General features: G+C 46.5%; 1 protein-coding gene across 16 annotated transcripts in view; it reads right to left on the bottom strand.

Moving 5' to 3' along the window:
- Window positions 1-5,830: 5,830 nt before the first annotated feature.
- The window catches only part of nedd4l (NEDD4 like E3 ubiquitin protein ligase), a 122,154-nt gene continuing 115,082 nt past the window's right edge, over window positions 5,831-12,902 (bottom strand). For all 16 annotated transcript variants that reach the window (XM_082960560.1, XM_082960561.1, XM_082960562.1 and 13 more), the window contains 4 exons: window positions 12,632-12,739; window positions 11,729-11,825; window positions 11,485-11,557; window positions 5,831-9,636 (listed from right to left, as the gene is read on the bottom strand). In XM_082960560.1, the coding sequence (XP_082816686.1) occupies window positions 9,534-9,636; window positions 11,485-11,557; window positions 11,729-11,825; window positions 12,632-12,739 (381 nt within the window). In that variant the 3' untranslated portion in view covers window positions 5,831-9,533. The remainder of the gene's footprint in view (window positions 9,637-11,484; window positions 11,558-11,728; window positions 11,826-12,631; window positions 12,740-12,902) is intronic.

Genomic DNA, 12,902 nt, shown 5'->3' with positions numbered 1-12,902 from the left:
ATACGACATTCTAGACGATTCTGTGCTTCCAACTTTGTGGCAACAGTTTGGGGAAGGCCCTTTCCTGTTTCAGCATGACAATGCCCCAGTGCACAGAGCGAGGTCAATACAGAAATGGTTTGTCGAGATTGGTGTGGAAGAACTTGACTGGCCTGCACAGAGCCCTGACCTCAACCCCATCGAACACCTTTGGGATGAATTGTAACGCCGACTGTGAGCCAGGCCTAATTGCCCAACATCATTGCCCGACCTCACTAATGCTTGTGGCTGAATGGAAGCAAGTCCCCACAGCAATGTTCCAACATCTAGTGGATAGCCTTCCCAGAAGAGCGGAGGCTGTTATAGCAGCAAAGGGGGGAACAACTTCATATTAACGCCCATGATTTTGGAATGAGATGTTGGACGAGCAGGTGTCCACATACTGCTCATGTAGTGTATGTCAAAATGTAATTGATGTTACTCTGAGCATTTTTCTGTGTTACAATATCAAGTCCCAACAGAGGTCAACTGAGGTCAAGTTCATCCAGAAACCTGTGGCTCATTGATAGGTCACTGATTGAAACGACACGCCACCTTGGGTATGCTCAGTATTTCTCTTACTAAATATCTTTCATTGAAAATAAAAAGTGTTACTACCTGTTGGTGACAGTGCAGTTGTGCAGCAGTTTACACCCAGGTGTCCTCTAGTTTTATGAAAACAGCCGTGTTGCTGGAAGGATTTCTGGCCCCTGGTTTGTTTGTGAGAGACAGAGAGAGAGAGCTAGCGAGGGGGCTTGATAACATGTGCCAGGACAAACAGGCTGATTTTATTTGCTCGTCCTTGGAACACATAAAGTCCTAGATCGCCCGTGTGAATGAACTGGGTTTCCTTCACCGAAACAAAAAACACGTGCACGCAACACACCTGCCTCACAGCATCATCAACAGCTTTGTGTAATGTATGCCTAGGCATTTTCCCTCTTTACGGAATGATATGACACTCAATGAAATGTCACAATATAGCTAGACTTCTGTCCAGTACTCACAATGAAATGTCACAATATAGCTAGACTTCTGTCCAGTACTCACAATGAAATGTCACAATATAGCTAGACTTCTGTCCAGTACTCAAAATGAAATGTCACAATATAGCTAGACTTCTGTCCAGTACTCACAATGAAATGTCACAATATAGCTAGACTTCTGTCCAGTACTCACAATGAAATGTCACAATATAGCTAGACTTCTGTCCAGTACTCACAATGAAATGTCACAATATAGCTAGACTTCTGTCCAGTACTCACAATATAGCTAGACTTCTGCCCAGTCCTCACAATGAAATGTCACCATATAGCTAGACTTCTGCCCAGTACTCACAATGAAATGTCACCATATAGCTAGACTTCTGCCCAGTACTCACAATATAGCTAGACTTCTGCCCAGTACTCACAATATAGCTAGACTTCTGCCCAATACTCACAATATAGCTAGACTTCTGCCCAGTACTCACAATATAGCTAGACTTCTGCCCAGTACTCACAATATAGCTAGACTTCTGCCCAGTACTCACAATATAGCTAGACTTCTGCCCAATACTCACAATATAGCTAGACTTCTGCCCAGTACTCACAATATAGCTAGACTTCTGCCCAGTATTCACAATATAGCTAGACTTCTGCCCAGTACTCACAATATAGCTAGACTTCTGCCCAATACTCACAATATAGCTAGACTTCTGCCCAGTACTCACAATATAGCTAGACTTCTGCCCAGTACTCACAATATAGCTAGACTTCTGCCCAGTACATAAGTTCCGGAACTCCAATTTGAGCAGCAGCAGCTGAAAAATGAGCTCCTACAAATATTGAAATTTACATGGTTTTTAGAGTGAAGTACATCGGAAAAAAGCAAAAGAAAACTGCAAGACTGAATAGGAGAAAAAACAAGCAACAAACAAAGAAGATAGGCTTTTGAAAAATAACTATTTTTCATAAAATTGTAGTTATCTTAGCAAGCTGAATTGTTTACCAGTTGCTAAGCAGTTGCTAGGGACTCTTTTGGAAGAAGCTAGCTAGCTAACGAAGAACAACAAAGAATATCTAGTTAACAGAAGAAAAGAAAGAGAAAATCAGGACAGAAGAAAAAGGATATCAAAGTGAAACAGTTCTCTAAAGACACAGGAGACAATAATACAAGAAACAACACTTCTGTAGCTTGTCAACTATGTGTCTGTCTATCCCTGTTCTCTCCTCTCTGCACAGGCCATACAAACGCTTCACACCGCGTGGCCGCTGACACTCTAACCTGGTGGTCCCAGCGCGCACGACCCACGTGGAGTTCCAGGTCTCCGGCAGCCTCTGGAACTGCCGGTCTGCAGCCAAAAAGGCTGAGTTCATCTCAGCCTATGCTACCCTCCAGTCCCTAGACTTCCTGGCGCTGACGGAAACATGGATTACCACAGATAACACTGCTACTCCTACTGCTCTCTCTTCGTCTGCCCACGTGTTCTCGCATACCCCTAGAGCATCGAGCCAGCGGGGTGGTGGCACTGGAATCCTCATCTCTCCCAAGTGGACATTCTCTCTTTCTCCCCTGACCCATCTGTCTATCTCCTCATTTGAATTCCATGCTGTCACAGTTACCAGCCCTTTCAAGCTTAACATCCTTATCATTTATCGCCCTCCAGGTTCCCTTGGAGAGTTCATCAATGAGCTTGACAAGTTCCTTTCCTGAGGATGGCTCACCTCTCACAGTTCTGGGTGACTTTAACCTCCCCACCTCTACCTTTGACTCATTCCTCTCTGCCTCCTTCTTTCCACTCCTCTCCTCTTTTGACCTCACCCTCTCACCTTCCCCCCCTACTCACAAGACAGGCAATACGCTTGACCTCATCTTTACTAGATGCTGTTCTTCCACTAATCTCATTGCAACTCCCTTCCAAATCTCCGACCACTACTTTGTATCCTTTTCCCTCTTGCTCTCATCCAACACTTCTCACTCTGCCCCTACTCGGATGGTATTGCGCCGTCCCAACCTTCGCTCTCTCTCTCCCGCTACTCTCTCCTCTTCCATCCTATCATCTCTTCCCTCTGCTCAAACCTTCTCCAACCTATCTCCTGATTCTGCCTCCTCAACCCTCCTCTCCTCCCTTTCTGCATCCTTTGATTTTCTTTGTCCCCTATCCTCCAGGCCGGCTCGGTCCTCCCCTCCTGCTCCGTGGCTCGACGACTCACTACGAGCTCACAGAACAAGGCTCCGGGCAGCCGAGCGGAAATGGAGGAAAACTCGCCTCCCTGCGGACCTGGCATCCTTTCACTCACTCCTCTCTACATTCTCCTCTTCTGTCTCTGCTGCTAAAGCCACTTTCTACCACTCTAAATTCCAAGCATCTGCCTCTAACCCTAGGAAGCTCTTTGCTACCTTCTCCTCCCTCCTGAATCCTCCTCCCCCTCCCCCCCCCCCCCTCCCTCTCTGCGGATGACTTCGTCAACCATTTTGAAAAGAAGGTTGACGATATCCGATCCTCGTTTGCTAAGTCAAACGACACCGCTGGTCCTGCTCACACTGCCCTACCCTGTGCTTTGACCTCTTTCTCCCCTCTCTCTCCAGATGAAATCTCGCGTCTTGTGACGGCCGGCCGCCCAACAACCTGCCCACTTGACCCTATCCCCTCCTCTCTTCTCCAGACCATTTCCGGAGACCTTCTCCCCTTCCTCACCTCGCTCATCAACTCATCCTTGACCGCTGGCTACGTCCCTTCCGTCTTCAAGAGAGCGAGAGTTGCACCCCTTCTGAAAAAACCTACACTCGATCCCTCCGATGTCAACAACTACAGACCAGTATCCCTTCTTTCTTTTCTCTCCAAAACTCTTGAACGTGCCGTCCTTGGCCAGCTCTCCTGCCATCTCTCTCAGAATGACCTTCTTGATCCTAATCAGTCAGGTTTCAAGACTGGGCATTCAACTGAGACTGCTCTTCTCTGTGTCACGGAGGCTCTCCGCACTGCTAAAGCTAACTCTCTCTCCTCTGCTCTCATCCTTCTAGACCTATCTGCTGCCTTTGATACTTTGAACCATCAGATCCTCCTCTCCACCCTCTCCGAGTTGGGCATCTCCGGCGCGGCCCACGCTTGGATTGCGTCCTACCTGACAGGTCGCTCCTACCAGGTGGCGTGGCGAGAATCTGTCTCCGCACCATGCGCTCTCACCACTGGTGTCCCCCAGGGCTCTGTTCTAGGCCCTCTCCTATTCTCGCTATACACCAAGTCACTTGGCTCTGTCATATCCTCACATGGTCTCTCCTATCATTGCTATGCAGACGACACACAATTAATCTTCTCCTTTCCCCCTTCTGATAACCAGGCGGCGAATCGCATCTAAGCATGTCTGTCAGACATATCAGTGTGGATGACGGATCACCAGCTCAAGCTGAACCTCGGCAAGACGGAGCTGCTCTTCCTCCCGGGGAAGGACTGCCCGTTCCATGATCTCGCCATCACGGTTGACAACTCCCTTGTGTCCTCCTCCCAGAGTGCTAAGAACCTTGGCGTGATCCTGGACAACACCCTGTCGTTCTCCACTAACATCAAGGCGGTGACCCGATCCTGTAGGTTCATGCTCTACAACATTCGCAGAGTACGACCCTGCCTCACACAGGAAGCGGCGCAGGTCCTAATCCAGGCACTTGTCATCTCCCGTCTGGATTACTGCAACTCGCTGTTGGCTGGGCTCCCTGCCTGTGCCATTAAACCCCTACAACTCATCCAGAACGCCTCAGCCCGTCTGGTGTTCAACCTTCCCAAGTTCTCTCACGTCACCCCGCTCCTCCGCTCTCTCCACTGGCTTCCAGTTGAAGCTCGCATCCGCTACAAGACCATGGTGATTGCCTACGGAGCTGTGAAGGGAACGGCACCTCCATACCTTCAGGCTCTGATCAGGCCCTACACCCAAACAAGGGCACTGCGTTCATCCACCACTGGCCTGCTGGCCCCCCTACCTCTGAGGAAGCACAGTTCCCGCTCAGCCCAGTCAAAACTGTTCGCTGCTCTGGCACCCCAATGGTGGAACAAGCTCCCTCACGACGCCAGGACAGCGGAGTCAATCACCACCTTCCGGAGACACCTGAAACCCCACCTCTTTAAGGAATACCTAGGATAGGATAAAGTAATCCTTCTAACCCACCCCCCCCCCCTTAAAAGATTTAGATGCACTATTGTAAAGTGGTTGTTCCACTGGATATCATAAGGTGAATGCACCATTTTGTAAGTCGCTCTGGATAAGAGCGTCTGCTAAATGACTTAAATGTAATGTAATGTAATGTAATATAGCTAGACTTCTGCCCAGTACTCACAATATAGCTAGACTTCTGCCCAGTACTCACAATATAGCTAGACTTCTGCCCAATACTCACAATGAAATGTCACAAAATAGCTAGACTTCTGCCCAGTACTCATAATGAAATGTCACAATATGGCTAGACTTCTGCCCAGTACTCATAATGAAATGTCACAATAGCTGCTCTCTTCTTCCTGGAAAAGTCAAGGACATGACCACTTTATTCTGGTCAAGGGAAGTTGGTTTAAAGTAAAACCTGCGAGCTTAAAACGTTTGCTATTGCATAAATAAATGGAACAGAAAACCACTATAATTGTTAAAGGGAGAGCATTGTCTAAAAATGTAATATCCTTAACACTACGTTAAATAACATTGGAAAATTAGGGGTACTTTATCAGTTAAACTCGGGAGGCCTTTTTTGGGTGCATTTTCACCTAAAACGACGTACCCAAAGTCAACAGAAAACTCTAATAAGTATTATTGGATGTTAAAACAAGAACCATTTCACACAACAACACTGAGTTTCCATGTTTCAGTTTTAATTTGACTCAAGTTATATGAACCGCAAGGGCTTGTTGTGGAATTTAACAAAAGTGAACTTTTAATTTTCTCCATGAATAAAAAAGAACAACCCCTAAAAAACAAGTACATAAGGAGAGAGGGAGGACACTAGTGAACCACTTAGTGGAGCAGGAACAGAGCGATGAACAGATAACGGAGAGGAAGAGAGGAGGAGAGGAAGAGAGAGAGAGAGAGAGGAGGACGAGTGTGAAGATCCATTCTTCACGACTGTCACTTTATATTAGCAGCAGGCAGATTTACAGGACTATTGGGGTACGCCCAAATGGCACCCTATTCCCTATATAGTGCACTAGTTTTGACTAAGGCCCATAGAGCTCCGGTCAAAAGTAGTGCACTACATTGGGAATAGGGTGCCAATTGGGACATAATTTAGATATTGCACCGGGGTAAACAGGTGCTCTTCTCAATGAAAAATAAATCACATTCAAGTTAATGATAAAAGACATACGACAGGCAGGTAGGCATCATGACCTTAGTGTGATGGATAAAGTGCCCTTTAGGTTTAGTGGTGTTAAAAAATAAGAAAATAAACAATACCAAAACAAAATCTGCATCGCAAATGGCACCCTGTTACTTAGTGCACCACTTTTGACCAGGGCCCATAGGGCTCTCTGACCAGGGCCCATAGGGCTCTCTGACCAGGACCCATAGGGCTCTCTGACCAGGACCCATAGGGCTCTCTGACCAGGGCCCATAGGGCTCTCTGACCAGGGCCCATAGGGCTCTCTGACCAGGGCCCATAGGGCTCTCTGACCAGGGCCCATAGGGCTCTCTGACCAGGGCCCATAGGGCTCTCTGACCAGGGCCCATAGGGCTCTCTGACCAGGGCCCATAGGGCTCTCTGACCAGGGCCCATAGGGCTCTCTGACCAGGACCCATAGGGCTCTCTGACCAGGACCCATAGGGCCCTCTGACCAGGACCCATAGGGCCCTCTGACCAGGGCCCATAGGGCCCGACCGGGCCCTAGGGCTCTCTGACCAGGGCCCATAGGGCTCTCTGACCAGGGCCCATAGGGCTCTCTGACCAGGACCCATAGGGCTCTCTGACCAGGACCCATAGGGCCCTCTGACCAGGACCCATAGGGCCCTCTGACCAGGGCCCATAGGGCTCTCTGACCAGGGCCCATAGGGCTCTCTGACCAGGGCCCATAGGGCTCTCTGACCAGGGCCCATAGGGCTCTCTGACCAGGACCCATAGGGCTCTCTGACCAGGACCCATAGGGCTCTCTGACCAGGACCCATAGGGCTCTCTGACCAGGACCCATAGGGCTCTCTGACCAGGACCCATAGGGCTCTCTGACCAGGACCCATAGGGCTCTCTGACCAGGACCCATAGGGCTCTCTGACCAGGACCCATAGGGCTCTCTGACCAGGGCCCATAGGGCTCTCTGACCAGGGCCCATAGGGCTCTGGTCAAAAGTAATGCACTATTATAGGGAATAGGGTGGTATTTGGAACACAACAGACATGTTCTATTGGAAGAACTTGCTGCTCTTCTATTAGTGGCAAATCACAGCCACCTCTCACAGTTCAGCTTCATGTGTTATTCATTATTAATACTTTATTATTACATGTTATACATGTATATATAATAATGAAACAATTTCTAAATGTTTTTCAAGAAATGAATTTACAGCATTATAAACAGGGAAGGATAAGCATAACAGTATTGATATTACCATTGTGAGGAAAACCTCTGAGTTCACAAAATGGTTCCTTTTTATCCCAAGAAGGATCTTAGTTTAAACCAAAGAGAATAAGCAAACACAAGATAACATTTTCATGCTGTTTTCTTGGCACTACAATAACCATGTTATTATTTAAGTCACCCTAATATCATTGTTTTCCAATGGCCAGATTTACACAGTCTTCTTATACACAGTCAAAATAGTAAACGTTTATCATCGGTACAAATAAGTCAGAAGTGTGTTTTCCATAACAATGATAATAATAACGACATTAAAATTCAAATAAAAATTATCCCGTTCCTTCTTGGCTTGCAAAATAAAATAATAACGAGTCCTTGTAGTGAGAAAAAGCCCCGTGCATTTCCCTGGTGGATAGACCTTATTCTACAGACAGGTAGAGGGAGGGAGGGAGGGAGGGAGGGAGGGAGGGAGGGAGGGAGGGAGGGAGGGAGGGAGGGAGGGAGGGAGGGAAAGAGAGAGAGGGCGAAAGAGAGAGAGGGCGAAAGAGAGAGAGGGCGAAAGAGAGAGAGGGCGAAAGAGAGAGAGGGCGAAAGAGAGAGAGGGCGAAAGAGAGAGAGGGGGAAAGAGAGAGAGGGGGAAAGAGAGAGAGGGGGAAAGAGAGAGAGGGGGAAAGAGAGAGAGGGGGAAAGAGAGAGAGGGGGAAAGAGAGAGAGAGGGAAAGAGAGAGAGAGGTAGGGAGTGAGGTAGTGAGAGAAAGAAAGGGAGGGGGGAGAGAGAGAGAGAGAGAGAGGAAGGGAGGGAGAAGTAGGGAGAGAGGTGGGACCAGGCAGGCATAGTAGTCGAACAGTGAGAGAGACATGGCTAGGCTTATATCCTCATTAGTGAATCTGTGATTGGTTAGCATTCCTAAGGTTATCTGGTAGTGTAGTACTGTAGCAGTAAGGTAACCTGGAGAGGAGTTAAGTAGTGATTGATCAATGCAGGATTCCAATCGATCAGTGATTATATATACACAATGCAGTAACCAGCAGGTTAACTTAGAGAGAAGAGTAGTAATTTGATTCCTTTCATACAGAATGCAGTAACCAGCAGGTTAACTTAGAGAGAGTAGTAATTTGATTCCTTTCATACAGAATGCAGTAACCAGCAGGTTAACTTAGAGAGAGTAGTAATTTGATTCCTTTCATACAGAATGCAGTAACCAGCAGGTTAACTTAGAGAGAGTAGTAATTTGATTCCTTTCATACAGAATGCAGTAACCAGCAGGTTAACTTAGAGAGAGTAGTAATTTGATTCCTTTCATACAGAATGCAGTAACCAGCAGGTTAACTTAGAGAGAGTAGTAATTTGATTCCTTTCATACAGAATGCAGTAACCAGCAGGTTAACTTAGAGAGAGTAGTAATTTGATTCCTTTCATACAGAATGCAGTAACAGGCAGCTTAACTTAGAGAGAAGAGTAGTAATTTGATTCCTTTCATACAGAATGCAGTAACAGGCAGCTTAACTTAGAGAGAAGAGTAGTAATTTGATTCCTTTCATACAGAATGCAGTAACCAGCAGGTTAAGGCTATGCACTCCACAGCACAGTGAAGTCACAGGGATGGTGGGTGTCAAATACAACAACAGGAGAGATATTCATATTGAAAAGCATCAGAGATTCCAGCACTGCAGATTTCAGACAGGGGTGCAGTGTTTTGCATTGGCTACACTGTAGTGGCCATGTTCCCCAGCACCTTGACATAGGAGAAGACAGACATGGCTCGTTGTCTCTGTCACATTCACTACAGTCTCAAAGTAACCTCGGTGGTTGATCATGTGCATATAACATGCTTGCAGGATGACCCTGCTACGGCCACGGTCTGCAGCTGTAGAATGGCAGTCAGTCAGTTGTTTTTTTAACGTTCTGTGGCAGTTGGTTTTTAAACGTTCTGTCCTGTGGTGGTGTGTCGTCTCCGTGGTGGTATTCAACCAAGATGGCTGACGTTAGTTTAATCGACACCCTCGAAGCCTTGAGCGTTCTCCACAGCCATCAGCAGCCTCTCTCGGAGGTCATCAAACGACTCGTAGGTAGGCAGGTCCAGCCTGTTGAAGCTGGAGAAGAGAATCACAGGGTTTGTTATCTCTCACAGCAGTCTGATTTATTCAGGATACATAGGGGCGAAATAATGGAAACACTCAAATCATCATATCAACAACCCATAGAAAACACAGTACATTCAGAAAGTATTCAGACAGTGGCTTTTTCCACATTTGGTTACGTTACAGCCTTATTCAAAAATTGATTAAATAGTTTTTTTCCCACTCATCAATCTACACACAATACCCCATAATGACAAAGCAAAAACAGTTTTTTTATGTAAAAATGTACATAAGTATTCCGATCCTTTACTCAGTACTTTGTTGAAGTACCTTTGGCAACGATGACAGCCGTGAGTCTTATTGGGTATGACGCTACAAGCTTGGCACACCTGTATTTGGGGAGTTTCTCCAATTCTTCTCTGCAGATCCTCTCAAGCTCTGTCAGGTTGGATGGGGAGTGTCGCTGGACAGCTATTTTCAGGTCTCTCCAGAGATGTTTGATCTGGTTCAGGTCCAGGTTCTTGCTGGGCCACTCAAGGACATTCAGAGACCTGTCCCGAATCCACTCCTGCGTTGTCTGGGCTGTGTGCTTAGGGTCGCTGTCCTGTTGGAAGGTGAACCTTCACCCCAGTCTGAGGTCCTGAGCGCTCTGGAGCAGGTTTTCATCAAGGATCTCTCTGTACTTTTCTCCGTTCAGCTTTCCCTCGATCCTGACAAGTCTCCCAGTCCCTGCCGCTGAAAAACAGCCCCACAGCATGATACTGCCAACACCATGTACATCGTAGGGATGGTGCCAGGTTTCTTCCAGATGTGACGGTTGGCATTCGGGCCACATAATTCAATCTTGGTTTCATCAGACCAGAGAATCTTGTTTCTCATGGTCAGAGTCCTTTACAAACTCCAAGTGGGCTGTGATGTGCCTTTTACTGAGGAGTGGCTTCCGTCTGGCCACTCTACCATAAAGGCCTGATTGGTGGAGTGCTGCAGAGATGGTTATCCTTCTGGAAGGTTCTCCCATCTCCACAGAGGAACTCTGGAGCTTTGTCAGAGTGACCATAGGGTTCTTGGTCACCTCCCTGACCAAGGCCCTTCTCCACCGACAGTTTGGCCGGGCAGCCAACTCTAGGAAGAGTCTTGGTGGTTCCAAACTTCTTCCATTTAAGAATGATGGAGGTCACTGTATTATTGTGGACCTTCAATGCTGCAGACATGTTTTGGTACCCTTCCCCAGATCTGTGCCTCGACACAATCCTGTCTCGGAGCTCTACGGACAATTCCTTCGACCTCATGGCTTGGTTTTTGCTCTGACGTGCACTGTCAACAGTGGGACCTTATATAGACAGGTGTGTGCCTTTCCAAATCATGTCCAATCAATTGAATTTACCACAGGTGGACTCCAAACAAGTTGTAGAAACATCTCAAGGATGATCAATGGAAACAGGAAGCACCTGAACTCAATTTCAAGTCTCATAGGAAAAGGTCTGAAAACTTATGTAAATAAGGTATGTTTTTATTTATTTAATTTGCAAAAAGTTCTAAAAATCTGTTTTCTCTTTGTCATTATGGGGTATTGTGATGTCATTATGGGGCATTGTGATGTCATTATGGGGCATTGTGATGTCATTATGGGGCATTGTGATGTCATTATGGGGCATTGTGTGTAGATTGATGAGGGGAAAAAACCGATTTAATCAATTTTAGAATAAGGCTGTAACGTAACAAAATGTGAAAAAGGTCAAGGGGTCTGAATACTTTCAGAATGTACTGTACAATGTGAGATTTTCATGTTTCACAAATGTCATGTTCACTACTTCATAAAAGTAGTTTAACCAGACCACAAACTGTAAGATCAATACATACCAGGTGTGTGCTCTGGGCAGCTTATCAGCTGTTCCCCACTGCTCAATGGTGAACAGCTGAGGCCCATTGGAACCTGACATGACATGGGAGAAGACAGAAGTGGTACTAAAACACACAGTACCAGTGCAGGTATGGATGGAACACAGAGAAGTGTACTATTGGGCTGTACACTGCTGTTACTACACAGCCCTGCTCATAAACAGCTATCCTAGCCTACTGTAAGCATTGAGTTGCTATCTCTCACCATAGAGTTCAGCAAAGCCGTTCATAGGGACTCTGGACGTCCCGGTGACAAACTGAAGCAGACGGATCCTCTTCTCAGCATCCATCAGCAGGACAGCCTGCAGGGTGGGACACACAGAACTAAACACATTAGGATGTTGGAACTGGACACGCATTCAATTCAATACAATAATTTATCCCCTTGGGTGGGTTATAGGTTTCACTGAGGTGACTCATTCCAGGTGTAGGTCCTTCAACTTCTAATGAGACAAACATGCGTCTGAAGCTAACTAGCAAAACAATATCCCAAAAGGACTCTGGGGCACATGACACTATACTGTACAGAATCTGTTTAAACCAGTCCCCTGAATCAGACCATCTGGACTGGGGGGGTTCTCCTCTGTTCTGTATCACTGTGTGTGTGTGTGTGTGTGTGTGTGTGTGTGTGTGTGTGTGTGTGTGTGTGTGTGTGTGTGTGTGTGTGTGTGTGTGTGTGTTTTAAAAGTGCTGGTGGACCCAGATAGAGTGACAGGGCAGATAACCAGGCCAAGTACTACTCTGACCTACTCTTTTATCAGAGAAAACATGACCGGTTTAAACAAAACAGACTTTGCTCTTTAAACCCTACACAGGTTTTGGCCCCAAAAATGATTGACTACCGTGTCAACTGAATGATACATGTAGTCGTATGTGGTGAATTATTTCCCTCTCATTAATGATTGGTAACAACAACTGGTGGTCTGAGTAGTTCAGTGTTTCTCCTGCTGGATATTAACCCACCCACACAGATAATGTTTCATTAGGACTGATGTAACCTTTCACACACATTGCTGGGCTAAACATAGGTAGGTGTGAGTGAGTAAGTGAGTGAGTGAGAGAGAGGGAGAGAGAGAGAGGGCGAGTGAGAGAGCGAGGCCTGTCTTACCTTCCAGAACCACTGTATAACTGGGTGGTTGGGGCAGTATCCGTTCTTGTAGACGGTGTGTTGTCTCCAGTCATTCACATCCACGTCACCCAGACCACACATCAACAGCTAGGGAAAACACACAACACCAATATAAAAGATCTCTATCACTCACATACTGGCCAACTAACATACAGAAATGACAGCACTCAGAATAATATTGTTGATCACTCTTTTCTAGAGAACACAGGTTAGGTATTAAGAAGCATCATTCTGGGTTTCTAATATCCAA

This window comes from Salmo salar, chromosome 13 (assembly GCF_965601325.2).
Source record: "Salmo salar chromosome 13, fSalSal1, whole genome shotgun sequence".
Lineage (NCBI taxonomy): Eukaryota > Metazoa > Chordata > Actinopteri > Salmoniformes > Salmonidae > Salmo > Salmo salar.
Note: the sequence above shows the minus strand (reverse complement) of the source record. Positions and strands in the feature narration are given on the sequence as shown.